The 18,302-nt window shown below is 39.4% G+C and overlaps 1 protein-coding gene across 3 annotated transcripts in view; it reads right to left on the bottom strand.

The window, feature by feature from the left end:
• LOC109487503 (activated CDC42 kinase 1-like) overlaps positions 1-18,302 on the bottom strand; it is a 64,311-nt gene that overhangs the window by 27,250 nt on the left and 18,759 nt on the right. Inside the window, exon 2 of one of the 3 annotated variants that reach the window (XM_019791495.1) lies at positions 16,699-16,967. In XM_019791495.1, coding sequence (XP_019647054.1) covers positions 16,699-16,929 — 231 coding nt within the window. In that variant the 5' untranslated portion in view covers positions 16,930-16,967. Of the gene's footprint in view, positions 1-1,552; positions 1,873-16,532; positions 16,593-16,698; positions 16,968-18,302 lie in introns of those variants that run through there. The other 2 variants (XM_019791498.1, XM_019791497.1) reach the window with 2 other exon arrangements.

Raw genomic sequence — 18,302 nt, 5'->3', positions numbered from 1 at the left:
ACCCTTAGACCAAAAAAAAACCCGTAAAAGTAGAAAGACGTATTAAAAACGCGAAAATACTGCCAAAATACCGAGCGACCCTACCTCTGCTTGGAGAGTACCAAACTCTTACAAAAAACGACTTCATAACCTGAACTTTGCCAATGTTTGTGGGGTTTTCCAGACTAGAACAGAACACAAAAGAGAAGCTGACAGTTCCAGGAAGCCCTGAGCACACCGAAGAAAACATTCTTTTTCTAGAACGAGTATTTTTCACCTCCAGACAATCTAAATTGTTCCAAACTCTTACAAAAAACGACTTCATAACCTGAACTTTGCCAGTGTTTGTGGGGTTTTCCAGACTAGAACAGAACACAAAGAAGACCTGACAGTTCCAGGAAGCCCTGAGCACACAGAAGAGTCTTGTGTTACTAAGTTTAGCCTGTGTCACCTGAGAGACAGTGTCCTGTGGGATGGTGACAAACAATGGACCACTATTTTACTATGGAGTCTGGGACAGAAGAACACAGGGACTCTGGGGGAATGGGGTAACAGGCTTTACTGTTATATCATGTATTCATACATGTACCTTAAAAAAGGGCAGCTTACTATGGTCAAAAGTCACTTCTGAGAAATGCAAGGACACCATTTTAGACGCGTGTGTTGCGTACATGTACATTGTAAGAATAGACTGTATAAATGCATATAGCATGCCATTTTAAAAACAGCTTTTTTTTTCATATTACATTATTACTAATATTTGGGTACCCAAAAGTATTCAAACAGCCTAGTATTTGGAAGACAAAAAAATATTTTTCCCAAAAAAAAATCCCTTTAAATCTCACATTAAAAAAAAAGTTAAGTACAATGATACCAAACACAATTTTGCTAATTACTTGTTGTGGCACCGACAGCTGTGTATCGCACAATAAGTTAATTAACTCATTATGTACAGATAGAAACACAAGACCGATCAAGCAGTGGTGAGTACAACTTACTAGAAGCTATAGGTTGACTAACAAGCACAAAATATACAGAGTAGACTGCATGTAACGTAACATGGCAATCAACCTATACAGGAGGTCACTTGAATTTTTTTAATGACAGACTTTGGCCAGATTTTGACTGAACTTACATTAGGAAAATAAAAAACCAACCAAGTTTCAATTTCCTTGATTTTAGATTACTTGACAATAGGGTACACAGACTGAGTTTCAAAACACAGCTGTAAGTTAAACAGAGAAGAATCTAATATCCTAAACTCTACAAACCTTGGACTGTACAACCAGATAAACATCACTGGGCCTGCCGGGGACATTTTAGCCTGGCTTTCAAAACTACCACTTTGTTTGTTCCTATCAAATAAAATCTGGGCTTCCAGGCAAGAGAACAGCAACAGCTGTCACAAATTTACCTTGTGTTTTCCTTTTCTTATTCTCCTGTCCGCATGCAAAGCCGTGCCACACTCTGTCAATGTTTTGATATGGACGTTGCACAATTTCTGACAGCAAACCTACAAAAAACATAAGCCTACACATAGACAAGTAATAGCATAGACTAAAAGTGAACCTACCTTGCAAATAGTGTTCATTTTGCTTTTGTATCTCCCCATAACATAAGGTGGCATCCAGTGCGTTGTGGCCGTCTACAAACTAAAACAGCCCTGCCGGCCGACACACACACACATATACAGTACTCTCTCCCAAGCACGGTTCTGGTTCTGGCAGGGGTCCATACAAGCAAGGCCGGCCGTGCGTCAGCCCGCTATTGTGCCACCGGATAAACTAACCCTGGGGCTCCCCCAGCAGAATGGAAACCCTCTTCCCACCACGGCAAGTCTGTCAATAGGGAGATACCGGCTACACTGTTCCTGATCAATTGGTACATGCATGGGTGAGCCCAGCCTATGGTGTCAGCCTGGGACAACACCATTCAGACAAGCACAGGAAGGGATGCAAATGACCAGGGAAGAGAAAAAAAACGTAAGTGGCATCCCCCCCCCCTTCAGGAGAATGAATCATCCCACACAGGCTTTTCATAGGAGAAGGGAAGTTCCATTGTGGTCACAGAGGGAGGACAAGACCATTCAGACTCACACAGGAAGGGATGCAAATGACCAGGGAAGAAGAAAAAAAAGCCAATGGCGTAATTAAGTGGTGTCCCCCGCCTTAGAGGGAATGAATCATCCCGTGCAGGCTTTTCATACAAGAAGGGAGGTTCCATTGTGCTCACAGAGGGAGGTTAGATAGTGGAGGCGGGATATACCACAAGGGGTCCGTAATTTTTACAAGGCAGAGGAAACATCATTGTAGCCACTTATGACTGGACAGGCTTTCTAAGAAGGGCTGGATCAAAAGTGACTTGCAAAAGGAAGAAGACAATTAAATCTTAATAATAGACTTTTTACTAAATTTTCTGATTTATTTGTGTTTACTATTCATAATATTTCATTGAGCAACTGTTAGCAGTGTACATTTTATTTTTAATTCTAGTTACAGAAATTGACAAAAATTCACTATAATAATAATTTTTCTTTTATTCATGAAGTTAATGGGGGTCTGCATGGAGGATTCCGTAATAACTGTATAGGCAGTAATTAACTTTCTTGTCCATTCATTTGTCAAAGAAACATCCCCAAGTAATACCTATTATGGTTTAATCTAAGTGATGATAGCAAACAACCCCTCCCCTTTTACTGTGAAAAATGAATCTCCCCTTAACACCTGACCTTAAGTCCACACCTGTCCTCTCTTACCTGACACAGGTGCACTATCTTAAGGTGTCACCTTAAGAAGGTTACAACTTTCTATCATAATTCTAATTTTAACCCTCACATAAAATAAGTTACTTGTCTTAAAAATTCAGCCTTTGTCTTTTCTAAGCTTTCCCTTGGGACAAGTGACCTTAACATGTTACTTGCATCTGTATCTATTAATCAAACCATCTTAGAATAAAAGAATACAACAGAACTATATATATACGGCAACCTACATTGTGTGACGTATAGTTAAAGCTTCAGAACTGATCGTTTGAAGTAACAAAAGCTCTTCGGATGGAGGTCTAAGGTGCTCAGAGAAGAAGGGACACCCTGAGACCTGAGCGAATGGATTAACTGTTACTAACATGGACCTGACCCTACAACACTTCTCACTTGTAGCTCTACTAATGGGGCTCCCATAAGGTCTCATTCATGTATTACTCCGAGTGTACCCCCTAAAAGAGTGCCAAGTCAAAAACTAAACGGCTGTATGAACGCGTGTTTTTATTGGTGAGAATTTCCCTTTTAGCCATCCCAACTGATGTAAAACGTCAAAGCGGTGAAAGCTTGTTTGTAACTGATGAAATTAGGACGTAATTGTCGGCAGCCGCGCGCTAGGTCGGACGTGCACAGTCCAGTGTTGTGAGTTGTGCGGTCGTAGGTTTGCAGCGTGGGAGGGCCTCTTGCGGGCAGCCGCTAGGTGCAGTTTGTATTTCCCATAAAAGGGGATTGTGTGTATAGAAGTCGTTGGCAATTTTTCTATGAGATGTAGAGTACGTGTGCTCAACATAGCATGAAAGATATCGATTGATTTAATGTAGGATCATAGGGAACACGGTCTCGTAAGTCACTCATTAATGCATGGTTTCTAATGTATGGAAAAAACTCATGAATGAGACCTTAATTAGAAATGAAAATATTCACCAAAATCAGCGATTAGTGCTAAGGTCCCAATTTTTAACAATGTTTGTCCAGGATTTAATGTCCGATTTTTCAGCGCAAGTTGCATTGCGTAACCACGCCCGTTGCCATGGCAACGGACGAGGCCATTTCTGCGGGGGTTGATTGACGCCGTCCTTTCACCATTCTCCGTTTTACAAAGATTTACAGTCAAATAACGTTTTGAAAAGCTGTCATAGTCAATGATACATACACTAAAGATTATTCCCTGACTATCAGTGTTGTGTAAAACGTCTGTAAAGCAAGGACTGACAAGCACACGCTTGCAAATTATAAAGAAATCGTGTAAACCCAAATTCACGGACAACACATGCAAACATTAGAAGCGTCGATTACGGAACTTAGATGTTCATATCATATGAAATTGTGGGTAGAGTTAAGGAACCACAGAACAGGAAAAGATTCAAATACTAAAGATATGTGCGCTCTGCTTTCAGGAAAAGCGTCAAATACAAGGCAATCCGATGCGCTACGGATTGTTCAAAACCACCTTGGTCCTTGCCCGCAGCCTGACTGTGTACCCACCTAAAATCGCATGCCTGACAAGTAGGGTTACCTGATTGCATCCCAAAGTAATACCAATTACGTCTGATTACCCTGCTGGCCGAAATTTGTGCCATTGTTACCCCCCCCCTACACACGCACGCACGCATGCACACATTGAGTCTGCCCCCCCCCCCGCCACTGTCAGGGCGGTGGATCCTTACACCGTCCGCTCCCATGACATGCGTCAAGCCCTGCGCAGACAACAATTATGGGTTTATTTCTAAGCCTGCTATCCTGCTCGAACTTGTACATAAATACAGAGACCTTCAAGTAGACATACCAGTGCATAAGAAAGGATCTTTACACATTGTTATCCTGTAATGTATGACATCATGGTTTCACCTTGTACATTGTTAGCAGGTACGTTATTTACATTGTCTGCAGAGAAGGAAATGTGACAATGACAGGACAAGACGACTGTTGAGCCCTGTAATCAGATGGGCTCCCAGATAGTCATTTTTGCTTTGTTACACAAATTTGGAGCGCGACAAAAACAGACATTTCCTCAGCGCTACCTTGAGAAATGATGTCACTGTTTTGGGTTGTCTTCTGATTATGCAACATCTGTCTACAGACAAGGCAAAACAATAACAAAAAATGTCATTTTCCTCTCAAGATATAAATGCACGGAAGAAACCACGGAAACCACGAAAAACCTTGTTCATAATATTTTACAATAAAGCAAGATTAAGACATAGTTTTGTTCAATATCTGTAAAAAAACTGTAAATACAATTAGTGAATTACTTACAAACAGTTTTAACTTTCTTCCTGCTGCCTAACCCATAACCATTTACAAATTTGGTGCCAAACTGCTGTCTTAGCATGATCCTGGATAAATTTGACACGAGATCATTCATAGCTTTCATGACTCTTCTTAATCCTGTATTCTTTTGACTTTGTCAGCGAAACAGGTAATCTTCTTGGAATGGCCTACAGCTTAAAGATGACATCATATTTCTGTAGTCAGCTGTTGTGGTGTTAGTCATTATTTGTGTCTGCTGTGAGTTTTTCTCTCCAGGAAGCACAACTAATCCTCCTTCCCTTTTCAGAAGTCACTCAGGCATCATATTTACTTTTCTAGGCAATTTTAATTTGACTGCTAAGTAATTTACTGTGTTAATGCATTTACCTTTGTCAAGTTTGTGGTGCCTTTATTTTGCAGTAGAAGGGAAGATTACATGTGTATTTCACAGTGTTTAAAGTTTGCACTTGAAACAATATTTGATAAATATATGAGACTACATCCAGTAGTATATAACTACAGAGCCCTGGATCATCCCATGCGTCCCGAGATGACTGTCGGCTGAAGTCAAGAGCGGCCCAAACTGGAAAATATTCCTACCTGGCCTGAAGGAATCTACATCTACATCAATATTGTAGTAAAGTAGACTATAAAACACATACATGTACATATACACATGTATTTGTGGTGCAATGATTTCACAGCATGAGGTCACTGCACAAATGAAGCAAACCACCGTGAAATTTTCTGCATTAACTGTGATCAGTTCTTCCATATAGCCATATTTGTCTACAACATGTATTTATTTGCTTACACTTCAATTTGTGAGCCACAAAAATACATTTGTACATTGTTCCAGCCTGACTTATTGTCTGGTACGGTACACACACAAAGCTAACAACTTCCCCCTCCCTCCAGGTGATGTCATTTCTTTACTTTACTTCACCAAACGGTGACTTCAGCAGTACAGGTAGTACTTACCTCAGGAAGCATGGCTGATTACACCTTAATGTTTACCTCTCACAAGCACGCTATGCATATGGAAACTTCGCCTACTCACCAAGTACAGGTTTTGGCTTTGGCATATATTTTAGATGTTTTTTTAAACATATCATTGATCTGCCTTTTTTAAAGTCCCTTTTAAAAAACTTACTAAGAATTTCTTTGGATAGACAGAGAGATATACATGTACACACAATGCAATATTTAAAAAAAATTCATTTTTGGTAGCAAAAAATTTGAAATACTACCATGAGTGAGTCTTTTATGAAAATATTACCGAGTATGAGAATATACAATGTACATTGTAATCAAGAACTGATGAATCCATTATTTATTGATGAGAAACTCACATTGACCTGCAGGCTGCTTTTCATTGAGGTGGTGGGGGAAGAGGTAAGGGCCAGGCAAGATATATAAAAAAGGTATACTTTACACCATCAACATCATTGTACAAAAAGTAGCCAATCGGAACAATGTATGCTATAAGCTATAATCTTGCATTGAAAGAAAAGCCTAATTTTAAAAATGTTCACCCCCAAAAAGGAGCCATGGTTGTGGCCTTACACTGTTACCAACAGGATGTGTATTACAAAAGTACAGGAAATGCTATTGTATGGGACACATGTCAGATACATGAACTTGCTGTGTTCCCAGGCTATCACATAACCCAGCCTGCCCTACCCTCCCTCTGTGATCCTGACACTGGGTTCTTGGGTAACTTTCTGACACGGTGGTCCGTTGTCAGTGTGACAACCTTTGTTTGGGATGTGTTAAATCAAAGGCATTTAATCAGGAGAAACGTCACTTCAAAGAACAGTCTTTGGAAGAAAAACTGTGGAAAAAAATGGACTAACAAGCTAGATTTTAGATCAGGCCAGAGTGAGGATGAGTGAAAATAAGAAAAATTGTACCCCTAAAAATCTTTGCCGATAAAATCAATACATTGATGCCCTCTCATCACCCTATGCCTTAGGCTAAAAAATGCACCCTACAGCAGTATACTGATATTTTTCAATAACATTTTTTACTTGAAGTTGAACTCTAAATGCTCCTACAACTGGAGCAACTCAATTCTGACAACGGATTTACACTAGACAGATAATACTTTTTAATATGCCATTTTAAAAAATTCTGTCCTCCAACATTTTATCTCAGCATTAATTCTTCAAATTTGTCCTGTCAATTTTTCCCAATTCCCAAAACAATACGAAAAGCAGGTCATTTGGTGGCACATGGCAGAAGCTGATAATAATATGACACCATGTCATGTAGCCGGCTTCCTGCTGAATAATAGATGAAGAGAACTGTCAGGTATAACCTTTACCTGAACTGTAACCCGTCTTATCCACCTCAAGATACTTCTTTGGCCAAAATGTCTTAATAAACTGCTTCTTTGATTGAGAAATGCGAATTACGTTATCAATAGTGATTATTAACAAATCACCAATTGTACAGAAGATTTAAGTCTATCTTTAATGCTGTAGTTTTATCTTTTAATCTTAATTTTTCAAACTTATTTTTAATATTAATATCTTAATTCACTGCTTCTTTTATTGGGAAATACAAATTATGTTATCAATAGTGAATTATTAACAAAATTTCACTAAATGTACAGAACATTTCAAGTTTATCTTTGGTGCTGTAGTTTTATTTCTCTTCTTGGTTTCACAAAAAGGTCTCAAAAGCGTGGGTTATGTGGCGAGACGGCAGGGCATTCGGCTCAGAACCAAGAGGTCCCGGGTTCGAATCCACAGTTCGAATCCTACTAAGTCACCAACCGTGTGCCCTTGGGAAAGGCACTTTACACGACTTTCCTCACTTGGCTCAGGTAAAAATGAGTATGCCAGAATGATCATGGGCCGAAAGGAAAACCAACCCAGCCAACTCTGAGAACCAACAAGTTAAATTGGTATAGCCTAAGTAGAACTGGAAATATCCGGAAACGCTAGCCTTAGAGGCACTGGAAATATCCCGGAAATTAGTTCTGACGGTTTCAGAATTTGATGAATAACTGAACTTGGTACAGAAGAAATCTGATAATCACTTTGGGACATACAAGTAATCATCTTAATAGATTATGCCTAGCAGAAGAACAGATGATATGAAGTACAACTTTAAATTTGGTGAGTGAACCTTTATGGTAAGGTCACATTTCTAACCTGGCCTGTTTGTCTGAAAGTTAAACAGTTCATATCAAGAATATACAAAAGTAGTGCTCGAGATTGTTAAGTCTTTCAACTTAGCCGAGTTCTGTTGTCTTTTAGATGATACTTTTTGCCTATACAGGACTTGCTTGACGTGACCTTAGCATTATAAGGCAACACAGACACAAAAACACACACACACACATACACAGATAAAACACACAGACACATACACACACAGAGACTCACACACAAACAAACACAAATGCACACACACACACACACACACACACACACATCAACACCTCCACAACCAGAGTTACTTTAACAAGAGCAGACAGGGTCAGAATGTGATGAACAACATGACCAAGCTGTGAACTTGTATGAACTTGGGAGGTATGAAACATGATAACCACCCAGGGACCCAATCACCTCAGCAGATGGGTTTGAGAATGAGGATTACTGTCCTGAACTAGGCTAAAGGCAAGGAGAGTAATGGACCAGGCGTGGGTTAGGGGATATTTATGTGAGCTTTCAGGTCATCTGACAACCCAAAAATATATCTTCTTAAGATCTGCTTAAATACTGCGCAAACTGAAAGCAGCAGTAAGCTTAGGGATGGACCAAGAAAGATTCAAGGGGAGGGAAGAAGAAGAAAGAAACATGTTTAGATAAGAAATAATTTACAAGAAAACTTACTGTTACAGAATAGAAAAATAGGCAGAAATGACCATGAAACATTGGAAGGAAGGACAAATTGACAGAAAAATTGACAAGAATGTTGAGGGAAAAACATAATTTTGCAATGGTATTAAGAGACATTTTCACCAATTTACTTTATATTGATACAAAGCTTGTTGAAATTACTAATACTAGAGTATGCTCAGCAGCATTGCATGGACACTACTTTAAAACACAAGAAGTGTTACAGACAGACAACCCAACAGCCCCTGAGGGAGTGAGCTCATTACACCCATCATTACAGAGGAAAGACTCCCTGATGGGCAGGCTGTCTCCCCCTACAGGGGGGCTTTGTGTGATGGGAGGGGCTAATCAGTTAATAGGGGTGGGTGGGAACTTTTGGGTACATAATGATGATTAGCTTTTTCTCTGAACTTGCCTTTTGGACTAGTCAGCTACATAAATGGCTAGGATGATTTTTTCTGTATTTCTTAGTTGTATTTTGTTGTTATTTTGTGTTTGTTGTTTGCATCTGTATAGCCTATTATGATTGCAAAGTTTAGCCAGTTTATTAGTATGCTGCAATGAGTTTTTTTCTCTCAATAAACCAATTATCATTCACTCATTATTATTTACTATTCTTCACATCTCTGTGAAAATTTCTTTTTTCAAATCACAAGGGTGCATTTCAATTCCACATGTCTTTCCCTACATTTGAGGTTTTCTTTAAATCAGAAGTTCATTTTTTTTGGTTGAAGACAAGTATTTCCTAAAACCTGTATTTTCTATCTGTACTTTTCTGTATCCTATAAGAACAAAGGTTTTCTATTCAAACTTTTCTAAAGGATTCTAATCAATCAATTTCCGACATCTTTCATACTGTTTTTTAATCTGCCTTTCACACTGCAAAGAAAGCAACCGTCTTCTTTAGAAAATTCAAATGTAACTGTCTTTTCTAACTGTTTTTGTCCAAAACTGACAAAAAAAGGAGAATTTACCCTTTTCATTGCACAGGAAGTAACTGTCGTTGCTAAAAAAAAATGTAACGTGTTTTCTAAATGTTTTTGTCCAGACTGACAAAAAAGGTTATCTATTTAAAGTTAATAGGAAAGTTTCCGACATCTGACGTTTTTTCTTTTGACCAAACGTGTCAAGTTTTTTTTGAACCCCCTGGTTATCCCTGGGAGGTCTTCATTCACACGTAACAGTCTTCCGGAGGGGGGGTTAATTTAGGTCAATTGATGAATAATAAATGTGACGAGAAAGGTCCCGAAGCCTGAAAGAAATTTCTACAACCGTGGAGCTCATCTCTTAGAGACACTTAGTGTGTTTAAACATTGCTAGTGTTCAACCCAAGGGAGGTCCGACGCTCCACAATGCCTCTCCCAGCGGACGGAGGCTTCCATGATGAATTAATTGATGGATCTATAGAGGGGCTTGTTTCCGACGATTGTGGCCGGGACAAAGCATCAAAGACGAGGGGAAAACAGGAAACAAATTGTGGAAAAATCGGGAGAGAAGGATTCCGGAGGGTTGGGAAGAGAGATGGGTGCCCATGCGTGGTGTCAGTGTGAATATATCATCTGGCTTGTTGGTCGGAGGCTTTTTCTTTAAGAAAGTTGAAGATGGGTGGTCCGAGAGGAAAGAAAGGACTTTAAACTATTAAAGTCAAGTTGTATCCGGTTAGGTGTAAAGCTTTTACACTCTAAAGCAGTCTATTTTTGAAAGGGAATACTGGCAGTTTGCAAAAAAAGAGATAACAAAAAGATATAACACTCTACAATCAAGAAAGCTGTGTCTTTTTAGATCTTTTTTTTTTTTTTGATGTTGCTTTGAGATTTGAGGCTTTGCAAGAAGTTATTGTTGGAAGTATCTATTTTCAACTTTATTGCAGATGCAAAATGTTCAAATAGATTAAGTTTTCACTCAATTTTTTACCAATTTTTACACTTAATTCTGCTGGACAAAAAAAACTATATAACATCTGTCACAACTCCTATTCCCCCTTCTTTAATTAGATCACATTGTGATGTAAAAATCTCCATTCTGAATAACCTGGTTGACTGGTGTGATGAGGAACCTATTCTCATTCTAATTTCTTAAGACTTGGAAGAGTAAAAAGGCGTCCTACATTGTGTAGAAACAACTCTATTTATTGTGTGAACTGTCCAAAAGTGTCTTTCAGTCCACATACATAATACAAGCATATGAGACTTAGATACTCTTTTCTCAGAATTTCAGAACTTTTCCCTTAAATCTTTGCACCCACGTGATGTGAAACAGTATATTTCATTACTTATGACGTATGCCACTGCCAACATCCCATTTATTACCTGTCTGTCCAGAAGTGTGTTCCTGACCATTCGTATCAATATCACAGTAGTAGATATACTCTAAGTCCCAGTTTCAGAACTTCATACTCTCACAATCTGTGATGAGAAACAATATCTTCCATTACTTATGTCTAAAGTCAACAGCCCCATTTATTATTACCTGTCCTGTATGTCCGGAAGTGAGTTCCTGCCCACCTGTCCCCCTGCCTGCCCAGACCTTGGCTCTATTGTTCTCCTTACCTCCGGTCCTCTCCGTAGAGGGTCCGAGTTGCCAGGCAACCACGTTTAAAAATTAATACAGCGAAGCTACAGGTGTGGGGAGTTGGCACACATTCTGTATTAGTTCTCCATGATTGTACATAGTGGAAACGTACCATCTGTTCACGAAAGGTCTAAGAAAATCACTTGTTTCTTGGAGAAAACCCTTCAAGTCCAAGAAACTGTCTAATGTAAACTTTGAGTAATAGTTGAATCTTAAATTTTGTTTGTACTTTCACTGTGTGGGGAGTTGGCACACATTCTGTGTGTTAGTTCCCCATGATTGTACATAGTAGAAATGTACCATATGTTCACGAACAGTCTGAGAAAATCACTTGTTTCTTGGAGAAACTGCTTCAAAATCCAAGACCTTGTCTAAAGTAGACTTAGATTTATATTTCTATTTGTACTTTCACTATTTGACTGCAGTGGCACCATATGGTGGGACTAATATCAACTGAGCCCCAGAAAATGGAAAATACATTCAGTACTAGTTGCAAATTCTAAGGTTCTTTTTCTACGTAACATATACTTCAATATGAAAGACACAGAAACAAGCAATTTACTTGACCAGGCTGAAGTACATACATTTTGTATAACATTTATGGCAGGTATAATCCGTAGGAAGTAAAACGTCATAGTAAAAACATTTGTCATCTTGGTGGGATGAAATGATGAAAGTTCAAACAAAGAACTTTTGTTTATTCTGCAGGCAATATAACACTGCATTATTTCGCTTCTGTGCTTTTATTAGTATTCAAAGAGAATACTCAGTCAGTATTGCCACGATATAGAGTTACATGTAGACTATAGATTCTGACGAAAGAATTAATTAGCATAAAATATTTTTACCAAATCCTCCTATCCCCTTATAGCTTATGGAGGCCTGGTGGAGGCTACTATCTTTGCCAAATTCTACTATCCCAGCCCAACCCCCTTTAGCCTTAGGAGGGCCTGGTGGAGGCTACTATCTTTGCCAATTCTACTATCTAACCCCCTTTGGAAAGCCTGATGGAGGCTAAACGTGAAGTCCAATATAATGACATGTCCATCAAGACCAACTCACTCATCACCACAGACAGGATGAAAACAAACAACGGAAGGGAAGCCCGTCTATACAGGGGAAGTAATTGTGGCGAGTCAGCCTTTGTAGGACATCCGGCAGCCTATTGTTTCCCTTTGTAGGTGGTCTGTAGTCTCTATTGTTCTTCCTTCACGTGCTGAAACAGTGCTGCATGGATGAAAAATCACCTGGGGTGGATCTGGTGATCTTTGTAGAGATAAGGAGGGGAAAACAGGTGGCACGGAAGAAGTCTTGGGACAGGTTGGGGTTCTAAGAAAGAGATGTACACCTTATGATGTATCATTAAGATCGTTAAGATGCCTCTTCTTTATGTTTTGTTGAATGTATGATGTGGAGTTTTTTTGATGTTACACATTATTTATAGATCATTTAGATTACTTGTAATTTAAGTGTACAAAGGATCTAGAGACCATTGAATTGTCAGAACAAAATACTTCAGACTGAGAATATTGACTGCGAGTTGTTTGAAAGTTTTATTTAGAGTAAATGAATAACTTTTCAGGTCAAAATGAAGAATCTGTGGATGTATCTAAGAAAACGAAGAAAATTTCTTATGCTTATTTGCTAAAATATGACTCCATATTGGAATTAGAACTGACCACAGTTGAACAGGAATTCTAAAAAAAGTTTTTTCTCTGTTGGTGACAATACCTGTACCTTACATTTTTTTACAATCTTACAACTATATGCCAGTTTAAAAAAGTTTGCAAGCTCTCATAATCAAGTTTTGAAAACATGAAAGCATGTTTCCGAATGTAAACATTTATGCAAACACACATTACAATGCTGAACGAACTGAAAAGAATCAGATATACACTATTTATCAACAAATACACACTGATACTATCAATTAACTTTTCTGTATAGTACACATCATATCATAGTGGCAAAATAAACATAGCAAAGAGGTAGCAAGGCGAAACCTTTGTCTAGTTTTTGTTGTATAAATGCATTGTTCGGAAGTACCTTACATAGAAAGAACTTTAACAATGTTGGGATATGTTGCCCATGTAATTATTTCCAGGTAAAGGAAGTATTGTTTTGGGTGGCTGAGCACATGAGTTTGTTTGTCTGTGTGTCCAGAGTAGGTTGACCACGTGGGTAGGTGAATAAGAAGGGGTCAAAAGTCTCATTTGGACTCAAAGATGAGAATTACTTTCCTGGAATCTTCATCTTTTTTTTAAACAGAAAAATGAATTTCATGTCTCTTCATTGAATAAGATTGCTTGTTTCTAGCAAGGTTTGAGCTTAGGATAACATTTGAAATTGATAATGATGAACGTTTTTGTGACAAGGTGTCTTTCGAATCATATTCTTACATCGTGGACTATTCATACAGTCATACGTCATACAAATCCAGTTTTGGCCGGTCAAATTTAGTCGCACAACTGTCTCTATTGAGTCAATAGTCAAATTTCATTCCTATTAGTCTTTTACCTTCCTAATCTTGCATGTACATGTATATATCCAATACAAATCCAGTTTTGGCCAGTCACATCCAGTAGAAGGGGGACTTATGCTGACTAAGTTTAAATATGAGAATCCCAACAAATTACATTGTTAAAGTGCATTTTGTTTAGACATCTTCTTATCTTTCAAATCATACTTTTACATTGTAGATTATGTTATACAAATCCAGTTTTGGCTAGTTGTGGCCAGTCTGTCAATGCTGCAGCCATCCACAGTAGAGGACCTGCATGGGAGCGTAGTGATTACGAATTTTCATCGCCAACTAAGAATTACGTTAAATTCTCAGAGCTGATTACGACTTTACGCTTTGCGGCTAATGTACTACCACAAATTATGCTGATTTTTGGGGGGGCTGCCTACGGATTACGAAGACTAAAAAGGCCTGATTACGCCCTACGAAAAAGGGCTTGCAGGCCCCCACAGTAGAGTTCGAAGGGGGACTGCACTGTTAGAGATGTGAGAATCCCCATCCCGTGGCCTCTTCGCTTGAGCAGTGCGTAGGTGGCGTCCGCCCACACACTGTCGCTGGGCAAACAATGCACAGGTGAAACTTTTATGACCTGGCTGAGATCACTTCCCTTACATGCACTTTCGTTACATAAGCTATTGTACGAAACCATGGGAAAGGGGGGGGGGGGTTCAGGAGATGTGCGGAACCGAAATTCTGTTGACTTTGCATCACAAGCCAACGGTTTACAGTATCTTTGAGCTTGCAGTTGGAACGATAGCGGTAACAAAAACATTTTTTTTTGCTGTTCACAGACACACATATGGACCACAAAACATAACAATCTTGACAAATACCATAGCATGTCCAGGACATATACAAAAACTGGAAGTACTTCTGCAGTACCAAGGAAAGCAGCTAGGAGACAAACATCTTCTGGCCCTCATAACCTTCTTTGCAAAGGCAACGATACCTCTATGAGCCCAATACTACTTTGTTGTAACTATGTAAGTACAAGTGTGACAGGGAAACACCTGCAAAGCCCATCATCAGTTGGCCTTGTATACCACCAGGAGGGGAGGCGGTTTCTCCCTGTGGTACCAACCCTCCTGCTACACCCCACCACACCCCGCCCCTCCCAGCCACACAATGAACACACTGTCAGTCTCACCAACCTCAGGGGGGAGGCAAATGCCCCGTGAAATTTGTATTTCCTTTACACAGCTCTCTTACATGGGTGGCTGGGGTTTTAAAACAGTGGCCAGCTTTCATGTGATGGCAGCCCACAATGGCAGTGGTTATGTTAGAGGGTCAGGGCTTCTTGTACAACCCATGAAGATGTAGGAATCCCACACTCTTTGCCCCTGAAAGAGACAGTGTAACACCCCAGGGCAAGTTTAAACACACTTTGAAGTTCACATCGCTGAAGGATGGATGTCTTAAAGTTTCTGCCAGGAAACTGTAAATTTCTTGGGTAAGAACTTGTTTTATCACAATAAAAACATTAACATTCTGCCATCGGGAACCAAATTTCTAAATTCAGTTCACAATGTATGGATAGAACCCAAAATACATATGAGATTGTGTCATAATGTTATAATTTTACATCTACATACCTACTAAGCTTGGAAGGGATATTCCTATATATTCTTGACATCCAAGGCTATTTAAAGCAATAAATTGTATCAGTAAGAATACTGAGATCAATATTTGTAATAGATGATAAACAATGATGACCTTAATACTGTATACAAGTTTTACAACCCCTACGTGATAATAACATAAATGTGTAAATATAGATATCATTCTGTTAATGTTAGTAAGGAACACACATGAACTTTGTTGCTTACTCTAAATTAATTGATCTCTAATGCAGGTTTGAGCTGAGGAGGTCAAACGTGCACACAGTCATCAAAACACATAAAATGAGAAATTTTAGTGTAATTCTAGTGACTGCAATCAACCGCAAGGTTAGATCTTGAATGTAATGTAAAATGGTAACTACACATCAACATGTATGCTTTTGATCTTTGTACAACATGTTATGGATATTCTAAATGAACAGATCAACAAAAACAAGCAAACAAGACATACATGTCCTTCTCCATTCCCAACCATAACTTTCTTTGAGTGCTTTTTCTTCGTGACACGTTTTCTGCCTAGGTTTTGCTGAGTATTTTGCTTCATTTCATGACAAAAATAAATAAAAACAGAATCAACAAGTAAAATCTGAGATTTTATACCTCCGGGCTTTTTATTGTATTTTTATACAGGGTTTTAAACAAAGAATTTATCGAGACTGGACACCCCTCTGTGTGAGGGGTCATATACGTGGACCAGATCGAGAATAGCTTAAACACGCCAAAGGTCAACGGTCGCGACCACTTTCACGCTCAAAGGGGTGTTTTGGGGCCACCAAAAGGCACCATTTTCACGCCCGAAAACACATATACAATAAAAACAAAAGAACGTGCATCATCTGCAGCCCAATAGCAAAACATATACCGAGTCTCAAAAGAATCCGTCCACCCAAACGCGAGAAACAGCTGCGAACATGAAAATCTAAATCTCTCACAAAACCCTTCCGCGGAAGGATGTCTCCTCCCCCGGAGGTAACAAGCTGTACCTTTCCGAGCCATGACTTTCTCTGTGCAGCTTTTTTCCTCTTGATGGCCTCCATGAGCCTACGCTGTCCCAGCTTGCCCATTCCCACCTTCTCTAGGTCCTCCCCCTTCACGTACTTAACTTGTTTTCAAGGTAAATATAAACAAAAACAACTAAACAAATCCTACCTTTCCCAGCCATGACTTTCTCTGCGCAGCTTTTTTCCTCTTGATGGCCTCCATCAGCCTGCGCTGCCCCGGCTTGCCCATCCCAACCTTCTCCAGATCCTCCCCCTTCACGTAGTCGAAGTGGGACAGTCTGGTCACGTGCAGCTCGTCCCGAAGCTTCGGCAAGAACTGCTCCAGCTGCACCTCCGCCAGCAGCTCCCCCAGCCAATCAGGGCTCTCGTCTGCACTCATGGCGCCGCGCTCGGGCTCAGCTACCAGCACCGGGAATTCTGGGATAGAGAACACGCCATATTAGGGCGACGGTAATTTAAATTTAGATCATGGGAAGGAGAATATACCATATAAGGGCAACATCCTGGGAAGGAGAACACAACAGATACCATATAAGGGTGACGATAATTTAAATTTAGATCCTGGGAAGGAGAACACACCATATAAGGATAACGGTCCTGGGAAGGAGAACACGGCAGATGCCAAATAAGGGCGATGATAATTAAATCCTGGGAAGGAGAATATACCATATAAGGGCAACGATAATTAGATCCTGGGAAGGAGAATGCAGCAGATACCATATATGGAAGACGATAATTAGATTTATATACGAGGAGCATACATCATGTAACAAAGATGTTTGCGTCATGTTTCAGTAATGAAAGCTCTGAAACTAGCTATAGGAACGGAAACTCATTTTTACACTATAACCGATAACGCTGACGATACTTAGACAAGGAACATACGTTGCGCTATGCTTCTGTGTAATGAACAAGTAAACGAAGTAAGTAATGAAAACATTGAAACTAGGAACTGAAAACTCGCTATTGTATCTGCGTTGGCAGGTGGAAAAATAGATTGCACGAACAAAAGATTGAAAGTAAATAACAAACATAAAAAAATGTTGAGTAATGTTTTTTTGTCATCCTCGTTTATATAGTATCAATTGATTACCTGTTGGCAATATATCAATATTTAACAAGCATAATACGCTTAGCAAAACAGATCAATCTAACAAAAACTCAAGACTAGAAAAAATGACATGGGATGACAATAAACTTTTTCATTTCTAACTGAGCCCAAGCAATATCCTCCATGCTAAAAATACAGACATGTAGACATTAGTGGCAACCACAATTTTTTACCATTGGCAAAATTATGAATGGAGGAGAGAAGAGCAAACAGTTGGGATGTTTTCCCTCCCATATTACATTAACTGTGCAAACAAAGCTTACAATCTATTGACCGCTTGTGCAAACCAATCAAAACTGTCAACAAGAAGCCATAGGCGACAATTCTCCGTGAAGTTTTATATATTTCAACAAAATCCCAAGCGTCAACGCCAGACCTACTGTGCAGACATTATAATTAGGCAACGGTTAATACCACGCTCGTCCCCAGCGCCCGTGGAGAAGCCATAGGTTATAGATCGTGGCTTAGCCCAGGCTATGGAAAATAAACTTTCTTTAATGCAAATCTGTCGTTTTTGTTTTCTTTGCGCTATCTAAAGGGTTAGGATAACCTACTCTACTCTGGCGGTATTGTCGTGCGCGCTCGCTAGTACGTAACGTTACACGGCGGCCATCTGAATACATGTACACTGCATTCTTTCT

This window comes from Branchiostoma belcheri, unplaced genomic scaffold (assembly GCF_001625305.1).
Source record: "Branchiostoma belcheri isolate BF01 breed outbred unplaced genomic scaffold, Haploidv18h27 scaffold89, whole genome shotgun sequence".
NCBI classification, from domain to species: Eukaryota; Metazoa; Chordata; class Leptocardii; order Amphioxiformes; family Branchiostomatidae; genus Branchiostoma; species Branchiostoma belcheri.
This window is presented reverse-complemented; position numbering and strand designations above follow the sequence as displayed.